Source organism: Cyprinus carpio, chromosome B5, assembly GCF_018340385.1.
Source record: "Cyprinus carpio isolate SPL01 chromosome B5, ASM1834038v1, whole genome shotgun sequence".
NCBI lineage: Eukaryota > Metazoa > Chordata > Actinopteri > Cypriniformes > Cyprinidae > Cyprinus > Cyprinus carpio.
In genome coordinates this window covers 2,108,506-2,132,192 of record NC_056601.1, presented here as the reverse complement: position 1 = coordinate 2,132,192, position 23,687 = coordinate 2,108,506, and the positions used below count along the sequence as shown (strand labels likewise).

The 23,687-nt window shown below is 37.4% G+C and overlaps 1 protein-coding gene across 3 annotated transcripts in view; it reads left to right on the top strand.

The window, feature by feature from the left end:
- The window catches only part of LOC109093664 (palmitoyltransferase ZDHHC8B), a 57,570-nt gene that overhangs the window by 31,562 nt on the left and 2,321 nt on the right, over positions 1-23,687 (top strand). For 2 of the 3 annotated variants that reach the window (XM_042723565.1, XM_042723566.1), the window contains exons 2-11: positions 14,882-15,003; positions 15,090-15,247; positions 15,333-15,505; positions 16,407-16,509; positions 16,881-16,972; positions 18,930-19,062; positions 19,203-19,314; positions 20,040-20,149; positions 21,034-22,055; positions 23,226-23,687. The exon at positions 23,226-23,687 is cut by the window's right edge and continues 2,321 nt beyond it. In XM_042723565.1, the coding sequence (XP_042579499.1) occupies positions 14,882-15,003; positions 15,090-15,247; positions 15,333-15,505; positions 16,407-16,509; positions 16,881-16,972; positions 18,930-19,062; positions 19,203-19,314; positions 20,040-20,149; positions 21,034-22,055; positions 23,226-23,376 (2,176 nt within the window). In that variant the 3' untranslated portion in view covers positions 23,377-23,687. The remainder of the gene's footprint in view (positions 1-14,881; positions 15,004-15,089; positions 15,248-15,332; positions 15,506-16,406; positions 16,510-16,880; positions 16,973-18,929; positions 19,063-19,202; positions 19,315-20,039; positions 20,150-21,033; positions 22,056-23,225) is intronic. The other variant, XM_042723567.1, reaches the window with a different exon arrangement.

The following is a 23,687-nucleotide window of genomic DNA, read 5'->3' as shown; positions in this document are numbered from 1 at the left end:
GGATGTGATTTTATTGCAGGAAACACATTCAGATAAGCAGAATCAGACACAGTGGACTGGTGATTGGAAAGGCAATGTTTTGTTAAGTCATGGAACTAACCTTAGTGCAGGTGTTGCCATTCTTTTTTCTCCATCTATTAGTAGTCAGCCAGATATGGTCGAGGTTGTGCCTGGTCGGATTTTGAGAGCTGATGTTGCTTTGGGTGATGCACATTTTTCTTTTTTTAATGTGTATGCTCCAAAATAGTGGTCAAGAACGTATTCTGTTTTTTTAAAACACTTTCTCATGCTTTATCACAGTGTCCTCAGGGAAATATTCTTGTTCTTGGTGGTGATTTTAATTGTACTGTTAATCCAGATCTGGATAGAAATCATGATGAACCTCATCCACCTTCTGCTGAGAGCTTAAAGAAATTACTTCATGATCATAATTTAGTAGATTTATGGAGGGAGGCCTTTCCTGGGGTTAGACAGTACACATGGTTTAAAAGCTAATTCAAAATAATATGTCAGGAGCTAGACTTGACCGTTTCTATGTTGTAAAAGGCAATAGGGGAAGGTTCTTTAATAGGCTCAATTTCGCCATCTTTTTTATCAGATCACCACTATGTATCTATTAAAGTTTCTGTCTCTATTCCTAGATTCTCTAAGTCACATTGGCACTTTAATAATAGATTATTGCAGGATTGCACTTTTATTCACTCTTTTAATCTTTTCTGGAAAACTTGGAGAGAGGAGAGATGCCGTTTTCAGTCATTGAGTCAATGGTGGGACATCGGTAAAGCTCAAATTAAGACTTTTTGCCAACAGTACACTACACATAGTACTAGAGCCCTTAAAGAAAAAATGAAGTCTCTTGAAAAAGATATTCTTGGGCAAAGCAGCGAATCTACCCACAATAATTCATCCTTTATTGACTCTGTTGCAAGAGATAAGATCCTTTTAAAGAGCTTATTGGAGGAACGAGGAAAATCAGCCCTTGTAAGGACCAGGTTTGCTCAGCTGAATGACATGGATGCTCCAACAGTTTTCTTTTTTTTTGGACTTGAAAAAAAGTCAAGAGAACAGAAGATCTTTCATCAATTGAAGATGCCATGTGGTGGAGTTACAACTGATCGGCAGGAAATTCAAGCATATGCTCTTTCCTTTTACGAGGATTTATACTGTTCCGAGGAATGTGATGGAGCTGCAGCTGATGAATTTTTACATGATTTATCTAAGCTATCTGAAAAGGAACATGATGAATTGGATAGTCCTTTATCATTTGGAGAACTTTCTCAAGCTGTTCAGGAGATGTCTTCTGGGAAATCACCTGGGTTGGACGGTCTTTCAGCAGAGTTTTTCAAGTCTTTCTGGAACTTAATTGGAGAAGACCTATATGGTGTTTTTCTTGAATGTATTGAGCAAGGAACTCTTCCTTTGAGTTGTCGAGAGGGCAATTTTAACCCTAATTCCCAAAAAAGGGGGATCTTGGGTGTCTAAAGAACTGGCGTCCGGTATCATTGATCTGTGCTGATTTTAAGATATTGTCAAAAGCACTGACTAATAGACTTAAAAAATGTATGGCATCAGTCATTCATAAAGATCAAACATTTTGTGTTCCTAAAAGGTCGATTTTTGACAATCTCTTTTTGTTGAGAGATATCATTACTGTTGCTAAAATGCATCATTTGGACATTGGTTTTCTTTCACTAGACCAAGAAAAGGCGTTCGACAGGGTGGACCATCAATATTTATTTAAGACCATGGAAGCGTTTGGTTTTGGTCCATATTTTGTTTCACTCATTAAGATATTATATAATGGAATTTAAAGCATGTTAAGACTTAATGGTTCCCTAACTAGGCCTTTTTCTGTAACCAGGGGAATAAGGCAAGGGTGCCATCTTTCAGGTCTCCTGTATGCAATATCTATCGAGCCTCTCCTAGTTTCACTTAGGAAGCAACTACGTGGTGTTAATATTCCCATTTTCCCCAGTGTAGATCCAGTTAAACTTACAGCTTACGCAGATGACATAACAGTAGTTATAAAAGACTCGGAGGATGTTTCAAGATTGATCTCTCTTCTTTAGATAGCTTTTTCGAAAAGCTTCATCTGCATGTATCAACTGGGGAAAATGTGCATCCTTGCTGTTGGGAGAATGGTCGGGTGGAGGACCTCCCCAGCTGCCACAGCAATGTAGATGGGCCCGAGATGGCTTTAGAGTCCTGGGTCTTTACTTTGGGACTAATAGTTATATAGAAAAGAACTGGGAAGGGCTATTTGATCGGGTGATTCTTAGAATCCAGAAGTGGCGATGGATTCTTCCACAACTGTCTTACAGAGGAAGATGTTTGGTTATTAACAACTTGGCAGCTTCAATGCTATGGCATAGATGTACTGTGTTGGATCCTCCCAAAGAACTACTTATTGGTGTTCAAAAAGCATTTGTTAACTTTTTTTGGGATGGTTGCCATTGGCTTCCTCCAGGTGTCCTGTATCTCCCTGTGGCAGAGGGAGGGCAGGGATTAATACATCTGGAATCTAAGATTATGGCAATGAGATTGCATACATTGCAAAAACTCCTGTACTGTTCAGATCAAGTGCCTTGGGTTGTTATTGGTCTGCATATACTCAAGAGTCTTGGAGGAATTGGTCTCGACAAGCAGTTGTTTCTTAATGCAGAAATCCTTTGTGGAGAAGACACTGTTTTTGCCTTTCAGTTTCTATGGATCAGTGATTAAATCATGGGATTGTTTTAAAACTGGTAAGACAAGAGGATGAGCATTATGGTATTGAAGAACCTCTTTTTTTTAATCCTCTTTTTGAAATGCCATCTAATTTGTCCTCCTCTGTAATCACCAAATTTTTGAATGCTGGTATTACGAAAGTTATGGACTTGATTGATTTAACTAAAGGCCAATGGCGAACTGAACATGAGCTTGCTAATAAAGTTGGGCTAACTTCGGTTAGAATTATGGAGGGGTTAGTTAGGAATCTTAAGGTCTCTTTTCCTCCGATGTTGACCTCTTTTATAAATAATGTTTTTCTTAATGGTTTTATTCCTCAGACATTTCCTGAATTTAAGGTGGTTATTAAAGATTGGGAATCAGTTGAGGATACAAGTTCAACAAACTTACTGAAAGGTTATGGGGATTTGGTATTTTATTGTATTGGGAAATGTAAAAATGTTATATCATATTTGTGTGAATTCTGTACATCTTGGAAAATTGAAACAAAGACTGGACACTAAATGGAGGACTTGGCTTTCTATTTCTGATGAGGTATGTCCATCTTGGAGATTACTGTATAAACCCCCTATCTCCAAGAGATGCGGGGACCTTCAATGGAGGTTATTGCATTGTATTATTGCCTCAAACTCTTTTATTTCAAAGCTTAATGAGACTGTTTTACCGATATGTCCTTTTTGTAATACAACTGACACTGTTTTTCATATGTTTTGTGAGTGTCTTAGACTCTGTCCATTGTTTGAATTGTTGGGAGAAATCATTGTAAAATTGGGTTTCTCGTATACCGATAGTCTATTTATACTGGGTTGCCGATATAAGAAGTCTTGGCAGCAACAGTGTACTCTTGCCAATTTTTTAATAGGGCAAGCTAAATTAGCAATTTATAAAACACATCAGTGTAAAAATGCTGGAGAGGATGTAAGCGTGGTGCCTCTTTTTAAGTCTTTGGTGAAGTCTAGAGTGGTCATTGAATATACCTATTATCGGCACACTAATAATGTCTCTTATTTTGAATGGAGATGGGGTTTTGGAGCGGTTTTGGTGAATATAAGTGAAGCAGGGAATTTGGTATTTAATTGGTAATAAGAATTTGTTTTTGTTAATGTGGTTGATGTGTTGTAGTTTTTTTGTAAATTATTTTGGAATTAAAGTGTTTTAAAAGTTCTCTCTCTCTCTCTCTCTCTCTCTCTCTCTCTCTCTTCATCCTTGTTATAAGACTTTCCATCTTCTGCTTTGTTCATCTCATTCACCATCTCTATCTCACTATCCCTCATTCCTCTGTTGGAGTGATGGATTTGTGTGCTGTAAATAGCAGCACCTGTTCAGCAGAGATTAACAGGAAGCAAAGGGTTATTCTGGGCATAAGGAGGTGTCCTCTCTCTCTCTCTGTGTGTGTGTGTGTGTGTGTGTGTGTAAACAGTATGGGGGTTAGAAGATCAGATTGGCTGAAAGAGAGAGAGAGAGTGCATGTCCCCGTAGTAAAAGGCAAACGCACATATGGGGAGGTATTTTTGAACATTAAAAAGCTTCATAAAGTGACTCTGGCCAATTACTCATGCCAGATGATGTGCATGTGTTTGAATGTTTGGGTATGGCCATTGATACAGTCCTGAAGGTGCTAAAATGAGTCATTCTTGAAATCTAATGCCAGTTTGGGTAGTGCTGTCTTCTATTTTGGACGTTCTGAGTTTCACACATTTGTTGTAGTGCACTGAAATGCCAACTTGTTTGGCGCTCGATTTGGCGCACTTGACTTAAAAACCGTATGTGTCTGAATGGGCATGTGTGGTGAGCTATTTATAATCATATAGCTGTTCTTTTCTGGCTTGTGCCAGAAGTTGTGCCACACATTCATACAGTAAGTCGGAACGCCAACTCAGAGCTCATTTTCCTTCAGCCGTGCTTAGTTTTGTAACATGTGCTAATTTGAGCATCTTAGATGCATTGCTAGACTGTTGATGCAACACTCATAGAGTTAGAAAAATAAATATATCATACTGCAGACTTTCAGCAACACTTTTCATTACAGATGCACACAGTAATTATTTTTTCTCTCAGACTGGTTTTATACACAAAGAACTGACTAGTACTTTTAACAAATATTTAGACATCATTTACATAAAAAATCGAGTAAACATCGTCATATTAAGATCAAATATCAAGCTGGACACCGTTTAGTTTTATTAGTAATAAATTTATTAAAACATTGTGAATTTATCTTTAAGAATACCAGCATGGTTGAGCACACATACACGCATGACTGTTTGCCCTCTTTCTAAACCACTCAGTCCATCTTTCTGTCTCTGTCCAGATGGCTTCATGTGGGTTTTGGCATAGACACACACACAGTAATCAGTTTAATAAGGAACCAGGCCACCAGTCTCTTAAAACACTGTTTGCACTGTATGTTACATCTGACATTGAATTTTACACTTCAGATGTTTGTCATTTCATTGTTTCTAGAAAAGCCACTTTATGTCAGGTTTTTTATCGGTCTGATTCTGAGCACATTCTATTATTCTATCATTCTATATATCTATTGTTGAGTACATTATTCATTAGAGCGTTTCCGTTCTACAATTACGCAATCAAGTTAGATCAAGTTTGATGTTTCTTTTTTTCCCCTAGCACTTCATTTTCTAGCATTTCCTTTTGGTTCATAGGCATATTCACAAACTCATACAATTTCTCTCTGTCCCCTCCCTCTGTAGTTTATGATTCTGATTGGTAAAGGGAGTTATTGTGTCTCTTTGCGGCTCTCAGCCTGTGAAAGCTCCTCATTGTTCTGAGGGTCTCTCTCTCCCCTCCCTCATGCCCTCTGCTTTGATAATGCAGGCCATCACAGGCGATATATTTCTGCAGTCTTTTTATTACATACAGAAACATTGTCTCATTTAATTTGGGAGCTTGTTTGCCTGTGATCAGTCTGAGCAGACAGACAGAAAGGTAATATTACCAAGCCATCATCATGAGTTTGTTTTAACCTTGCTATCTTTTTTAATTCATAGTGCATTTGTGCACGTTTTTGTTTCTATGTGAACAATGTATTGTCAACATTACAGCCATACCTGTATTTATCAAAGGATGTACTGTTCTGCTACATTTGTGTTCCAAATGCATAGCGAGTGTCGTGATATCTTGCTGTTTTCCACCGGACATGCTCACAATGATTCTGTTCCCATTCTGTGTTTTTAATATGTAGCGAAATACAGTAAATCAGAAGGAAAGGAGAGTTCTGCTACACCAAAACATGATTGTGTAACTCAGTGGGAACTGATCTGGGAACAGACCTACTCATACACTAATCAAAAACACTGTGAGAACAGAGCCAAACTATAGCCATATTTAATATTAGAGCTGTGGCATTATGGTTTGCATACATCTGACACAATAACCTGGTGCTCATGTGCCTGTCTGAATGTTGCTTTTATATCATCCTGATGGAAAAAATGGTTGCAAAATTACCATATAACACTGTGTGTGTGTGTGTGTGTGTGTGTGTGTGTGTGTGTGTGTGTGTGTGTGTGTGTGTGTGTGTGTGTGTGTGTGTGCGTACCACATGGGCACTAAAGTATAATGTCTAGGTAGTGTTTGTTATGTTGAGATGTTGTGAACACACATCAGTTTTCAGATCGGTGACTTTTGACCTCTTTCATTCTGTTGGACAGGTTTATAGAAATGCTGGTCTTTGTCTCCTAGCCCTTATCTTCTCTTAACAAACACCCAGCTGTATTGAGTCTGACACTAAGCAGCAGTTGAGTAAACAGTGCTTGACGGTTCAGATTTTTCCCCTCTCTCACTTAGACTCATTCTGTCTTGACTTCCGTTTAGGAAGTGGCTAGAAAAAGGCTGAGGACTATTTTCCAGCCGCTTGGACCATTCACTGACATGTTTGAAGATAGATGCGTGTGTCTGCACATTCGTGTTTGTGTGCAAATGTGTGTAGAGGACACACAAATAAATAGGTTGCCTCTTATGGTCAAGGAGAAAGGAGATATTAAGTCCCAGTACTTGGCAGCTACTCCATCTGGGTCATTCTCCAAGCCCATCTAAATGCCTAGGTGTTACAAGAATGGATGGGGCTTTATTCTTATCTCTGGTGTGTCATGTGTGCTGAGGATTTGGATTTGTGCCGATTACTTATCTTTTCAGTCAGTGCACCAGAGATATTTGTTCTGATTTCTTCAGTGACCATTTCTGACACCAGTAAGTGGCATGCATGTGAGCGTCTTTTTTGTGTGTTATGGGTTGAGTGATTGAATCATTCACTCAACTGTTTTGCTAGAATGTGATTATTGACAAAAACAATTGACCCTTCACAAAGACCTGCCTCCTACTGTTGCTACATCTGACAAGCCGCATTGCTCTCACGCGGAAAAAAAAATACAACGCGGAGCAAAGAGGACACTAACAACGCACCAACAGACAAGACAGAGCAGGTTACTTTTGGTGTAAAACAAAGCTTTCACAGTGTTTCCCACAGACTTACACTCAGTGTGTGGTGGCACTTGCCCCTGGGGAAATATAGGATATATATATAAAACAGCACATTCATTCTCAGCCAGCAGGAGGCGCTTTAGGAGCATCAGAAATAGTGGTTTCCCAGGTAACGGCTGTTATCAAAACATAACCACTACATTATCAGTCATTATAGGAAACATTAAATTAAAATAACATTGAAACTTTTCTAAAGATAGTCTGTGCCCTGCAAAGATACATTCAATTTGACTTTGAAACGTGCAGAGCTCATGTTTATTCAACGAAGTCAAATCTATTTGTGGCAGTTAATGTTGATATTCTGGTGGGCCGCCACAAATATATCAATGTATGGGAAAAACTGCTTTCAAATTTTGTAATTTTTTAAAGAAATTCAAACAATAAATACCGTATTGTGGCTCTTAAACTCTTCCTCACAAATAGCTTTAGCACCAAATAAAAATAAACAAACAAAAGATCATCTCTTCATATTTACTACTATTTATAGCATGGAATAAGCATGAATGAACACCAGAAGGTATGTTGTCAACCGCGGAAAGACATCAATACACACCATTTTTTTAAGTTGAAGTCTGTTAACACTCCTGTCTGATTTGTTTGTTGGAAAATTGGCGGATTCAGCATTATGATGGGTCAGATTGCCTGTCAGTCAAACTGATGAATTGTTATTTTATGTTGTTAACTATTAAAAATGTAGTTTCTCCAAAACCAGATATATGTATTTTTTTTTGTCAACTGCTCTGTCAGCTGTCTTCAGTGTCACGTGATCCTTCAGAAATTATTCCAGTATGCTGATTTGGTGCTCAAGAAACATTTCTTATTATCATCAATGTTTGAAAACAGATGTGCTGCTTCATATTTTCATGTAAAGAGTGATACTTTTTTTGTCAGGATAGAAAAGTCCAAAAGAACAGCATGTTCAGCCTGGACTTTTTTTTTCTGCCACGCATGTAACCACAGCAGCTGCAGTCTGGCCTTAAAATACGCGTGGTAAGGAATGTGTATGAGGTTAGGCAACAACTGCCATGCAGATATGCACTGTCAGGACACAACTTAGCAGTGTGTGTGTTTGTGCGGCACACCTGTGGATGTATGTATAAACTTGTTTTGAGTCTACAAGGATATGACGGCGTCAAGGTATTTACAGAGGCTTCTGCGAACAGTGGTGAAGATGTTTGGGGACAGATTCCCTCAGGGCTAAATCTGACCCGGTCTTATTTATCTCGCTCTAGATCGCTTGGTGTTCAAGGTTAGCCCTCTGTTTAGCTCAGATCCGTTTAAGCTGCTGTTGTTGGGGGTATTCTACTGTTTTAAGCAGATCTATATGAGGAAAGAGCGAGATGTCATCTCTTCTATTGTCCTTTCAGAGCGTGATTAATAGACCGGCTTTGTGAGGCTTTTATTTATGCTGCTTTTCACTCTGAGTATTAAATTGTTTAAAGGGCTAGCGGTGAAGATAATCTCTTTGATGTGGATCACATCCCATAATGCCCATCGAGTACCATGTGGTCTTGTGCATGTTGTTTTTAGATGGGTGAGATTATGCTGGTAGTAAGTTTGGACTTGTGTTCACAGCTCTGCAGCTGTATCTGTGGCAGCATATCTCCCTTCGGCTGTGTTTTGACTGATGCTTTAATCTGGTAGTGTGGGGGGGAGACGTGACTGCCGGTGGGTTAATATGGGATTGATCTGTGTTTGTGTTTCTCAATGCATCTTGCTTATAAGTTTGTGTATTCAGAATCTCAGAGAAGATGCACTGTAAAAAAATGAGTTCATCAATCAAAATGAATTTTACAATCAAGAGGTAACTGTGGATATCAGTGTTTGTTCAAGTAGTTTTTGAGATGTTAGATGCACATACTGTATATAAACTCACTATCACTCAAATCGCCTGGGATCAGTAGAATTTTTTTAATGAGCGAAACGTATCTCAAAAATATTAAGCACCACATTTGTTTTCAACATTGTTAATAATAAGAAATGTTTCTTAAGCAGCAAATCAGCATAATGACGGATTTTGTGACTCCAAAGACTGTAGTAATGGCTGCTAAAAATTTTTTTAGCTTTGCCATTAAAGGAATAAATTACATTTGTAAATATATATTTAAAAAAAAGTTTTAAATTGTAATAATAATTCACAATATGATGGTGATCATAAGAGAGTTCTTTCAAAAACATGAAAAACTTAGATTAGTTTGGGGTCATAGAAAGAAAGTGGAGTGTAGACAGTAAAGTAGGAGTGGAAGAGGGTATATGGGATTGGTGCATGTCTCATTTTGGAGTCCCTATGAGCTCTTACATGTCTTGATCATGTGCACTGCACCACAGATCTGGTCTTTTCCCTGTAAAGCTTTTGATGTCTTGAATGCTTGATTTTGGGGACCCAATTAAATCCTGTGAGGCATTATCATAGCTAAATCAGTCCTGTGCTGGGATACAGCAAATACCCGATTAAGGCAATTGTAAGCGGCATGATAGGATAATTGGTTATTGGTGTCCGTGTGTGTGAATGTGTTTTGCTGGAGGTTTGGAGGAATATCTTGAGATCCTGTGGGTCTCAGCGAATGAGTTGGCAAATACTGTTGAAACCAAGCACCCTGTCTTAGACAAACTTGGATTAGAAATGGGAAGATAGTCTTTGTGTGCACGCTGGTTCCAAATTAACATTGTTGACAATGGCGGATTAATTGACATTATCAACATTTTCTGAGCCACAAATGTGTTGTAAACACTTTGAAGGTAAATATTTGTTTAAACTTATTTTCAAATATATGCTGAAGACACATTATATTAATTTAAACTTAAAAATTCAGTTTTGTATAAGAAAATTAACGTGGAAGGGAAGAATGATACATTTTATGCATTTTGGCAGTCGTAGAAAACACCTTTAAAGGGATAGTTCACTCAAAAAATGAGAATTTGCTGAAAATGCCATCCAAGATGTAGATGGGTTTGTTTCTTAATTGGAACAGATTTGGAGAAATGTAACATTATTGTACATCACTTGCTCACTAATGGATCCTCTGTAGTGAATGGGTGCCGTCAGAATGAGAGTCCAAACAGCTGATAAAAACATCACAATAATCCACAGGTAATTCACATGACTGCAGTCCATAAATGAATGGCTTTCGAAGTGAAAAACTGTGTAAAAAAAACGCCACTTCTAGCCAAAGTAAAAGTTCAGAATCCATTATTATGCTTCCTCCAGTGAAGAACTGTTTTAGACTGTTTCTGCTTGTAAACTTGATCTGTGCGTATTTTGCTCCTGATTCAGACGAGATGACTTTTTCACTGGAGAAAGCAATATTATGGACAGAGGACTCATATTTTAACCAGAAACAATGGTTTGAAGTTAAAAACATCTTGATGATGGAATTGTTTATTAAAAACATGCAGCTTTTGGAAATGTGTTGAATACTTTTGGATCACTGTGATGTATTTATCAGCTGTTTGGACTCTCATTCTGACGGCACCCATTCACTCCAGAGGATTCATTGGTGAGCAAGTGATGTACAATAATGTTTCTCCAAATCTGTTCCTATAAACAGTTCCTATTAACAAACCAATTCATCTACATCTTGGATGGCCTAAGGTTGAATTCATTTTCAGCAAATCTTAATTATTGGGTGAATTGTTCCATTAAACCGTTTAAGTTGCAAATCCTAAAAAAAAAAAAATTCACCATTAATATCACAATTTTACCTCCATCTGAATCTCAGCCAGTGTTCATTTTGGACCCAGTGTGTGTACTCACACATGCCAAATGCACACACTACCTTGCTGTCAGGAGTGCTCATTTACTTTCATAAGATTCTAATGAGGAAAATGTAGGGCAAACATTTTTCTTTTAGGGCGGTTGTACGGGAAGTCCTTCTAATGAATAACGCGTTTCATTTCTCTGTTGTCAGAAGCTCCAGGGTGGATCTGTTCACCACACAACGTTAGCGCCTCAACATTCCCTCAGTAAGCTTCTGTCTGATGATTAATGATCTCCTGTGTTCAAGCCCATCACCATCTTCCTTTTTTCTGGACTGCTCTGCTCCGTTATAAATCATGTAGATTTCACACACGTTGATTAATGAAGCATTGTTTATTGTAGATACAGGACTCCTATGGTTCGCTAATTGGCCCATAGTGCTTTGAAATAACTTAAGCAGTGAAGTGAAATGGGGAAAAATGAGAATAGAGGTGTGTGAATTCAACTACCTTATCTCTGCAGGCGTAAGATGGCATCCATGCAGTAAATATGAGGACAAAAAAAATGCAGAAAAAGCATATACCAAGCGTTGATGTTGCATTTTCAGCACAATCATTTGTTGTCCCACTCTTATTCCCTGCACAGTTTTATTTTATTTTATTTTATTTTATTTTATTTTATTTTATTTTATTTTATTTTATTTTATTTTATTTATTTTATTTTTATTTTATTTTATTTTATTTTATTTTATTTTATTTTATTTTATTTTTATTTTGAACATAGTTATTGCGATAATTGTCTTCTCCAGCACCACTAATAAATAGTTTCTCTGCAAGATTTATTTATTTAATAATTATTCAATTATATAAAATTATTTTTTTAATTTTTTTTATTTTATGTTAATTTATTTTACAGCTGTAGGTGTCATATCAAGCGCCACCAATAAATAGCTTTATAATTTATATGATTTATATTCTAATTATTGCTCCATCTATTAAATGACTAGATTTGTTGGGGTTGTGATGTCTGTCTCTCTCTCTATCTTTTTTCTGCATGTTTTTTAGCATGTTTGAATGTATGTTCTGTTTATCTCACAATCAGAGTGTTATGAATTGACTAGCACCGGTTTAAAAGTTTTGTGCTCCCTAAAGCTGTTGTTGACGGGGTTGTTTCTTTTATCTATATTGATCTCGTCGGCATATTATAATCCTCACGGATAGATGGCTCCTTAGAGCGACTGCCTCTGGCACAGATATGCTAATATTTGTAGCAGCGAGGCGTTAGGCACACTGCAGGGAATGGCCTAAATTAAACCTTATATACACCCCTCCAGCTCAGCCCTTGGGTTGTTAAAATGCCTGTGTAATTTACACTAAAATAAGGGGCTTGTGTATGCTAGAGTGTAAAAGCGTGATTTAAGATACAGCCTTCTAACATAGGGTTTGCTGGTTTTAAGGGGCAGCTAGTTGACGTGACGTGACATACAGCCAAGTATGGTGACCCATACTCAGAATTCGTGCTCTGCATTTAACCCATCCAAAGTGCACACACACACAGCAGTGAACACACACACACCGTGAACACACACCCGGAGCAGTGGGCAACCATTTATGCTGCGGCGCCCGGGGAGCAGCTGGGGGTTCAGTGCCTTGCTCAAGGACACCTCAGTCGTGGTATTGCCGGCCCGAGACTCGAACCCACAACCTTAGGGTTAGGAGTCAAACTCTCTAACCATCAGGCCATGCATTTTTGGTTTTAATATTTGTATTGTGTTGTAACCGTTTTATTAAAGCAGTAAGATAGGGTGGAGTGGAGGAAAACGCCCCCTACTGTTTTTCCAAAAATAACCACAAGATAAAGTCAAGATAAATGTTTATTGTAACTATGGACTACATTGACAAGAAGCTTTCACAATGGAGCTTACACTGGTGATGTACTGGAGAGAAAATGGATTTCACAGTAAATGATCTAGATTTCAGCAGTAAGAAAAAAGTGTTTTAAAACTTGTTGTTTTGTAGAACATCACAAGCAAGACGCTTACAGATCAAGGGTTATTGCATTTCACAGGCAGTGTATTTATTCCGTAATTTCCCTGACGTTCTTGTTTACCCCCAAGGTGATGTTCATGCGGCCGATAAAACTGGCATTTATTTCTTCGCCCACAGCATGGATTGATTCTGAGGTCGTCTGTTTGTGATTGGATTACACATGAAGGAGTGGTTACTCTGTTCTGTTGTGTCTGAGGCCTCTTTATCATTCTTCATTACTGCTTTGTATTCTCTGGTCTGCCATCTCTGATTAAAATGAAGAAAACAACAAACTGAATAGAAAACTGAAACGAGTGTGTTGAGTCACTTCAGAGAGATAAAGGTGACAGACTTCACCTTCCTCCGGTGCAGACGGAGTATGAGCTAGTGCTTCTCCCTCAGGGTTGAGAGAATAGTAGCGTGATCTGCGGCCTGCAGAGAGAGAATAGACGTAGCAGGAGGAATTAGAGAGTTGTGGATCATTCTAGCTTTAAAATCTGATTGGATGAGGTGTGTTCGAAGCTGCTTTGGAATAGCCGATATAACAGTTGCTTGGCAACTATAAATGTCTGCAGTTAGGCTAATGGACTGTATTACTTTAAACAATATTTCCATTATTGTAATTGTTACTATGATTAAATGCACTTATTTGTTGAACCGTGCTGGCTTTATGAAATTCATCTGGTAAAATCACTGTAAAACATGACTTTGAGTGGCTTGTTGCTTCATTATGTAATGGTTTAGATGGTCACACAGTGGTCATACTATGAATGCTTTATAGATTTATCTGCCTCTAAATGACATGCAGAAACTAAAATAAATGTGCTTGGTCACTTTGCATGTCGATCAGATGGTGTCCTCCTGTCTGGGTGGGCGGTTCTTGGCCAGAGAAAGTCCTGTTCTGCAAGACTAGAAGAAATGTAATAGACTCCAATAGGAGTGCAGATTTAGAAGCTCGGCTCTGCCTGTTAACCAATCTTAAATAAAACCTGAGCAGAGTCCAGTTAAAGCTGTTATAGGACGGCTAGCCGTGGATGGGTCACCAGTAGTTGCAGTTTACCCATTAAACATTGCCACGCACCTCTTTAGAGTTCAACAAATCAGTGTGAAGTAGTGGTCGATCAGTATAGGTTTGTGTAATTGCCAACAGCAATATCTGTATTTTTATGATATTATTAAAATTGAGTTAATGCAGGATCTGTAAATAACAAATGTTTATAATAATAATGATTGAAAAATAATAAATATTGTTATTGACTATTATTATTATTATTATTATTATTATTATTATTATTGAAACAATTTAATGTGTTGCAGAAGAGACAACAATAACAACAACAATAGTAGTAGTAATAATAATAATAATAATAATAATAATAATAATAGAAACAAAATATGACAATGTACATTTTATTTATATATATATATATATATATATATATATATATATATAACTTTATTATATATAATATGTTAGATTTATATTATATATTCTATTTTTTATTTAGATATATTATTTTGTTGTCATTTCATTTGTGAAAAACAATTATTTGTAGATAGTTGTAGTTATTAGTCCTGTTGTTATTTCATTTGTGCAAAATGCCATTTTGTTGTAACGATAATTTAATAATATATATTTTGTTTTTAACTGAGCCAAGGGGAAATTAATATTTCTGTTAATCGGCAGGCATAGTTATCATTCAGATATATCCTAATGTTTGCAGATTATTCAGTCTGTCACTATAGTAACTGCACACATTTGATTTTAATTTATTCAGCAATAAGCTTCACAAGTTTGCATGAATCTTTCTGTTGGAAAAAAAAAAGAACACAAATGTTCTTCTGATATAATTTCACAGGCTGAAAAATGATCATTCTGAGATACTCTTGTGAGCTGTATCATCTTTCTTGTGTTTCTCTTGTATGCTCTCAGGTGTCCGTGGTTAACCAAGGCCATCTCACCCGCTGTGCCTCTATACAATGGCATCGTCTTCCTCTTCGTGTTGGCCAACTTCAGCATGGCCACCTTCATGGATCCTGGAGTCTTTCCCAGAGGTATGATCCAGTTGTAGTGTAGGTCTCTCTGTCTCAGACACGTCACACACAACGCTGATGTGCATGTTGAAATGTCTGTTTCCCAGCGGATGAGGACGAAGACAAAGACGATGACTTCCGAGCTCCGCTTTATAAAAACGTGGAGATAAAGGGAATTCAGGTGCGGATGAAGTGGTGTGCCACGTGCCACTTCTACAGACCTCCGCGCTGCTCACACTGCAGTGTGTGTGACAACTGTGTGGAGGTGAGGTGCATAAAACACATATATCCTGTGTAATATAAAATCATCACAACGCTGGTTCTCACACACACTTTTCTTCTCACTGTAGGAGTTTGACCACCACTGTCCATGGGTGAACAACTGCATCGGCCGGAGGAATTACCGATATTTCTTCTTGTTCCTGCTGTCTCTAAGTGTTCACATGATGGGAGTGTTTTCCTTTGGCCTGCTGTTCGTCTTACATCACCTTGAGAGGCTGAGTGCGCTTCACACAACAGTGACGTATCCTTCCACAGTACGCAGTTCCTGGTCAGAAATAACTAGGGATGCACTGAAATGAAAATTCTGGCCTGAAACCGAAAATTCTTTGTAACGATAATTTATTATTTTATTAAATAATATAAAGTAACTTTTTATTTTAATTTAAGAATTTTAATGATACTGAATATAAAAAAAACACATTTTACTGAAAGTAACACAATAAACCTGGACAGAATTTAGATTAATATTGGTAACACTTTACAATATTAGTTAAATACTTAAATTAACATGAACTAAGAATAGTTCCTCAGCGTTTATTAATCTTAGTTAATGTTGATTTCAACATTTACTAATGCATTATTAAAATCAACAGTTGTGCTTGTTAACAGTTAATGCATTCTGAATTAACAAACTAACAGTGAGCAACTATATTACCATTAACGAACATAAATTACATTTTATTTTTATATTTGTAGTTTTAGCAAATTTTTGTGCTTTTGTCTTTTTGTAAGTTTTAGTTTTTGAAATTTTATTTCAGTTAATTCTAATTTTCTTTTAGTCTAATATCTAATATTTATATTTTTTTTATTTCAGATTTTTAATTTAGTTTTAAATTTTTTGAGTTTCTTTTAAAAATATGTCTGTGTACCTTTTATTTTTATTTCAGTTTAAAGTTTTAGTAATTTTAGTATTTTAGATTCAACTTATTTCAGCCAGTTGGCAAGGCAACATTTCAAATTTGAAATTTCTTTTAACCTAATATCTAATATTTATGACAGGAGGCCCCGCCCACAGTGAGATCACATTGGCTCAAAATCCTGCACTACTTATCTATGTATTAAAAATCAATAGGATTCTAATTAGGATTCTGTATCTTCGTGCAGCATTTCTCTTCAGGCTCCTTGACTTTCCTGCTGTCCAGTCTAGTGGTCATGTGTGTGACTGGCCTGTTTTTCATCCCTGTTATGGGCCTCACTGGGTTCCACATGGTTCTGGTAGCCAGAGGACGAACCACAAACGAGCAGGTGAACCAAATTACCCACCACTAAATATGTTAATCTGGTTTGTGTAACAACATGCGCACTTGTAGAGGCAGAACTGTGCTCACATGTTGCACACCCACTCAGAATCACCTTGATGTCTTTCCAACTTGATTGCCTTCTGTTGTTCGCGCACGACATCTGTTACAAAGCCTGGTATTTTCATTGCGGTTCATTATGGTCCTGTGGGTCAAGGACAGTTGTTTTCCACTCTCTTCAGTTTGCTCAAAGTAGGATTCTCTCTCTCTCTCTCTCTCTCTCTCTCTCTCTCTTTCTCTCTCTCTCTCTCTCTCTCTCTCTCTCTCTCTCTTTCTCTCTCTCTCTCTCTCTGTGTCTCTCTCTCTCTCTGTTCTCAGGTGACAGGAAAGTTCCGAGGAGGAGTGAATCCATTCACTCGGGGTTGCTGTGGTAATGTGAAACACGTCTTATGCAGTCCACTTGCTCCTAGGTAAAGAAAAAACTGGCTTCCACACACACACACACACACATATATATTCATGTTTATAATCAGTGATAGTCGCAAATACACACACATACCAGAAATGTGTGAAAGCGAGTCGTAACACCAGGCAGGGTGTGTTTCCTCGGCCCCTGACAGCTGGTTCCTGGCACTTGACAGCTATCTTTCGCTCATTTTGGAACAGACGGTTTCTTTTCACTTGAATTTACATTAGATTGTGTTATTTTAAATTTGCAAAACAGACAGGATTCCGTGAACATTACGCTTTGGCAAATGCTACAAAAGACCTGTGATATGATATCAATCGGTCTTGAGCAAAATTAGAAAATAATGGCAATTGCAGCTGATGCCCATATGGAGACATACATTAATTAATTAATCACTTTCAATTAAATGATGTTTTTTAACTTTCTAATCATGAAAAAAAAAATAGAATCTCAGTATGTACAAAAATATGAAGCAGCATAACTGTTTTCAACACTAATAATAATAAGATTTTTTTGGGGGCAGCAAATCAGCATTATACTGTATATATAGGATCATGTGACACTGAATTCCGCAGTAATGGCTGCTGAAACTTAACCATTGCCATCAGAGGAATAAATTGCATTTTATATAAAAATACTGTATATTAAAGGTGATTTTCTCAATATTTCGATTTTTTTTGCACCCTCAGATTCCAGATTTTCAAATAGTTGTATCTCAGCCAAATATTGTCCTCCTAACAAACCATACATCAATAAAAAGCTTATAGCTTTCAGATGATATATAAATCTCAATTTTCAAAAAATTGTCCCTTATGACTGGTTTTGTGGTTCCCGGTCGTGTGTGTGTGTGTGTGTGTGTGTGTGTGTGTGTGTGTGTGTGTGTGTGTGTGTGTGTGTGTGTGTGTGTGTGTGTGTGTGTGTGTGTGTGTGTGTGTGTAAACTCAATGATCCAAGAAGAAAATATGGTTTGAAATATAACAGCCTTTAACAATTACTGTGATACTTCTAAACGGCAGACAGAGGTGAAAAAGAGGTTGTTTATCAGAGCAGACAGTCTGGAGGGGTTTGAGAAGAATGGGGTCCATAGGAAGGTAGATTGTGTCCTGTTTTTCTTGCCTGTTTTATGACACTCTGAGCAGGAAAAGCGTACAGTACTGAAGATTTGAATCAGGTTGTGAAACAATGGAAAGAGAAAGTGATTGCCGTATAAACACTGATTAGAGCCAAGGTTAATGTCTTGGTAAGACTAGTGAAGGCATCTTTAGAAATAACAGAGGACAGCCTTTGTGAGGCCAAAGCAGAACAAAAGAAAGTTGCTGTAAACTTTTTTTTTTCCACAAGACTATTTACGTCATTCCTTGAATCAGAAGTATAGAAATAGTTAAAACCAAACAAAAAAACATTAAATTTTCAATCAATAATCATTCTAATATGCTGATTTGGTGCTCAGAATACATCTCTTATAATTGTTAATGTTGAAAAGTATTGTGCTGTTTAATAATTTTGTGAAAAATGTGATGCATATTTTTTCAGGGTTACACATTTTCTTAACAAAAAATTCAAAAAAACAAAAATTAATTAAAAAAAAAATTTTTGTATAACCATATAAAATGTCTGTCACTTTTGAGAAATAGAATGCGTCCTTGCTGGATAAAAGTAATACTTTCTTTAAAAATACTAATAAAATAAATAGATCAAAAAATAATAATTCTGACCCTAAACTTTTCAGTGGAATCAGAATCTTTTATGTTCCTCAGCAGTCATGTGGTTTTGAATCAACATGCACATGAGTAAATGATGACACAGTTATGTCAACTATTTTTAAGCATTTGATAACCTACATGTGGTTGTGCTACACACTAAGTCTGACCCATGAACTTACATGCTTTTTCTAAAAAAAATAAAAATAATAATAATAAATTCATGCATGCATCATGTCAACTGTTTCTGCTGTACAGGTACATCTCTGATCCCAAGAAGAAACTTCCCATCACTCTGAAACCACCGTTCCTCCGCCCTGACCTCTCTAACCAGCACGTCAGTGTAAAAGTCAGTGATAATGGTATCCATAGTAGCATCCTACGAAGCAAAGTGAGTCCGCAAAACTCACAACCTGGAATTTCAATGGCGTTTAATCATTTCAGTTATTTCAGTTGTTTTTAAAGGAATAGTTTTAATAATTCTGCCTAAATCAAGATACCCAAAATAAATGGATTTTTCTTGTGCTTTAGTCTAAGACCAGCCTGGATGGTGTGGATGATAAAAGTATAGATACACAACCACCTCTGCCGCCCAAAGCAGATCGCTACAACCAGCTCAAGAGTCAACTCACCTCCAGCGAAGGCAAGTAACACAAACAAACATGAATTTTAAAGCAATGTACACAATTTTTGTATTTGTGATTATTTACTCTCTGTATTCAAACGTGTATGTGACCCTGGAGCACAAAAGCAGTCTTAAGTCGCTGGGGTATATTTGTTGCAATAACCAAAAAATGCACTGTATGGTTCAAAATTATTGATTTTTCTTTTATGCCAAAAATCATTAGGATATTAAGTAAAGATCATGTTCCATGAAGATATTTAGTAAATTTCCTACAGTAAATATATCAAAACTTAATTTTTGATTAGTAATATGCATTGCTAAGAACTTCATTTGTACAACTGTAAAGGAGATTTTCTCAATATTTAGATTTTTTTGCACCCTCAGATTCCAGATTTTCAAATAGTTGCATCTCAACCAAATATTGTCCTCCTAACAAACCATACATCAATAAAAAGCTTATTTATTCAGCTTTCAGATGATTTATGAATCTCAATTTTGAAAAATTGACACTAAAGACTGGTTTTGTGGTCCAGGGTGAGATCCATTATTATAAATTATCGTTTAAACATCATGTGATTATCATAAAATAGTTTTCCTAATTATTTAAAAGCCTGTGTTTTCAGTGGCTCCTTTAGCAGGTTGTTGAATTGTCTTTTTCTTAACTGCACTTCTGCTGCCATCTGGTGCTGCATCATATTGCAGCACTGTCGAGTCATTCATTTCATCTGTGTCACATTTTCTAGAGAGTTCCCTGTCCAGCAAACCCACCAATCCATCCACCCCAGCCATGTTCAAATACCGACCTTCCTTCGGCACCATGCCTAAAGTGCACTATCACGCAACCGGAGAGAAGGTGGGAGCGACAGACTAAAACAATGATTTCTGAATATACACTGCTGTTCAAAAGTTTGGGTCTGTAAGATTTGTTCTGCATTTATTTAATCACAAACACAGTCAAAACAGTAATATTGCGAAATAATATTATCAGTTAAAATAATAACTGTTATATATTTTATAACGAAATTTATTCCTGTGATGGCGAAACAACATTTTCAGCATCACTACTCCAGTCTTCAGGGTCACACGATCATTCAGAAATCATTCTAATATTTTTAATAAATATTTTTTGTGGAAAACACTGATATATATTTTTTCAGGATTCTTTTCAAAAATAAAAAAATGGAAAAAAAAACAGCATTTATTTAACAGAAATATCTTGATAGTCATGCATTTGATCAATTTAATGCATCCTTGCTGAATGGAAGTTTAAAGAATTAATTTCTTGAGTTACTCACCCACATAAAAAAAAAACTATAGTTATTTAGAGTAAATACTAAAGTGTCCATACTATAGTAAAGAACTTGAATTAATTTGTTGTGGTAATTCTATAGTTGCCGTGGTAATATAACAACTATAGTAATATAAACAAATTACTTTACCCAATAGCTTTCTACAACTATAGGGTATATTATACTACAATACACTACAGTTTATTGTGGTAAAAACTAAAGTATACTACATTTTATCAGTTTGCTGTAGCATTCTTTAACAAAGTGTTGTAAATACTATAATATATACAGTATAATACACTTTACTATAGCAAGGTTCAAAAGCACTACTATAAATTACTGTAGTATTTTTTTTGTGCACCCCAAACTTTTGAACAACAATAATATAATATAATATAATATAAAATATTATAATATAATATAATTTTTTGAATGCTGTTGATTACAGATTGTAATGTCTGAGAACGGTAAGCCCTCTGCCGTTTTGGAGGAGAGAGGTCACGATTACCGCTCCGAGCCGAATCTGGATATGCCAGACTACCGCAGCACTCCTCTTCACCGAACATACCAGTCCTCCCCTTTCCAGCTGGACTCCTTCAGCACGACGTCTCGTTCTTTCAGTCTGAAGCAGGGAGTGAACGGGGCCGACCAGATGCCACTGGGTGGCAGCAAACCAGAAACGGTCACTTCCACCCCTCACAAAGGAGTCTTCTCCCCTGGGACGTTATCGGGCCGCAATGGCAGCCTATCCTACGACAGCCTGCTAACCCCCAGCGTAACGCCGTCTGTGGGTGAGTGCGCCGCTCACCCAGGAGTGCCCTCTATGGGTTTTCATTCACCTTATCTGCCCACTAAAATGTGCCATGTACGAGGGCCCGAGCTTCAGCGGCACATCGGCCCCCCATCCTATAGTCCTGTGCACGTCGGAGCGATGTACGGGCGGCAGTCGCCGCTCTCAAGAGACCGAGATCCCTCGCCCGTCCGCTACGACAACCTCTCCAAAACCATCATGGCTTCCATCCAGGAGAGGAAGGAGCTCGAGGAGAGGGAGAAACTCATGCATCGGCACGCTCAAGCCTACGCCAACGATTCGGGTGTATTTGACACCTGCAGCGGAGCCGCCTACGGACTCCCACCTGGCCCCAGAGGCCCCGGATCCCGAGAGCCCACTCCTCCTGTGTGCGGCTCTCGGGATAACTTGATGGGAGTCGGGGTGGTGGGATACGCTCCCCGAACACCCGTTCTGCGTTCCTCTGCATCCTCGCTCTCCAGAGCGCCGAGGACTTCCACGACGTCCCTCCACACGGATGCAGGCGGTGTGAGCCGGACAGCCGAGCGCCAGTATCGCTCTCCGGTGCGCCAAACACACCACTCCCCAACAGCTGTGCCCCGTTCCCCGACATACACGCATCAGAAGGTGGCCTTCATTAGCGCCCTGGAGAGGGCAGACTCGCCGCATCTTGGTACAAGGTATGACACATGACGCATCCACTTTAAACCAATCAGAAAAGGACGTGGTGTATAGACGCTCTGATCCGGCGGGATTTCTGTTGTGTCATGTTTATCTGTTCATTTCTGAGTACTGCTTTTTTGTACTTTAATAAATCAATTTTGTCATTATTGTTATTTAGAATATATACGGTTACAAGATGAAAACAAAAATGTTGTGATTATATATCTGTTAGCCAAATAAATGTCTTTTTTTGTTTGCTTTTCCCCCATTTTCATTTTTGCCTGCCTGTTCATTCATGAGATAATTTATGACACTTTGCATGGCATGTACTTCTGGCATACTGTACATTTTATTGCATCATTGTAATCTCATAAATGGTGTCAGAATTCAGTGTAATATACAGTAATTGTGATTTGATATCCATTTATCTCTTGTTTGTGTTGCTTTTTATGCTTAAATAATGCTTTTTAATCACTTTACACACAGTATTTTTCTTTGACTTGATTATTTTACAAATGACTAACAACAGACTGCATGATTGTCTTTAAAATTATGATTTATTACAGGACTCAACAGAAAGGATTTTTTTTGTTTGATTTGTTTTTTTACTTTCCATGCCCACATTTTTATAGATCCCATCAAAAATAATCATCCGTTTTTATTTTTAGCAATGTTTTTTAAATGTTTTTGTTTTTTTTTACTAGAAATAATATAGAAATATTTGTATATTTTTTAATTACACTAATTGTAAAAATAAAAAAAGAGAGAAGAAAAAAGGTAAAGAAGGCATAATGATAACAAAATGCAAGTAAAACACAAGAAAGCATGACATAGCAAAAAAAAAAAAAAAAAAGAAAGAAAGAAAATACAGTATCATAAAAAAGATTATCTTTGCAAATCTTTGCGAGGCATAATTTGTGGACAAGTGCCTGTTTTTTTTAACTGGCCCTGAAATGACTCCTTATTTTTGAGTCCTGTATTATTATCTCAATTATACAATCCCTTCCATCACTCTTTAATACTGTCCTCTTCTTCTTCATGAACTCATTTGTAACATTTCAGTCCATGTAGTACGTTTGAATCTCTTCCTTTCTAAAGAAGGACGGATAAGGATAACAGTTCACCATACAGTTGGAAAGCAACCACTTCACATATGTCTTCCTGTTTTTTGATATTTCTCCACATAGAGAGGACCTCTGTCAGGGTAAAGTCAACGGGCAACTAAAGGGCCAAGCACGTGACTGCCATCTAGGGACTCCTTCTGGAACTCCCAGCAGACACACCAATGTCAAAAAGGTCACAGGAGTGGGTGGGACTACATATGAGATTTCCGTTTGACGGACAGCTTGAAGAGCCACTGCCTGTGAAGAAAAGCACTGCCATGGCAACACCACCTCCACTTGTGCTCAAGTTTCTCTTTTTTTTCACAGTTTTTTTAAATATTATTCAAATGACCGATCAGGAGACACACAGTTCTGATGGGAAAAGTTTTTGCGTTGGCCATTTCTTTGCTAAAAAGATGGCAAGCAACTTTCCATGTGACTCAGTGTTTAATATAACAGGAGTGCTTCGTCAAAGAAGTGTCAGCCACCAGGATAGAAATCGCACACAACAGAAAATAAACGGTTTGATTGCTTAAAATGGAAATT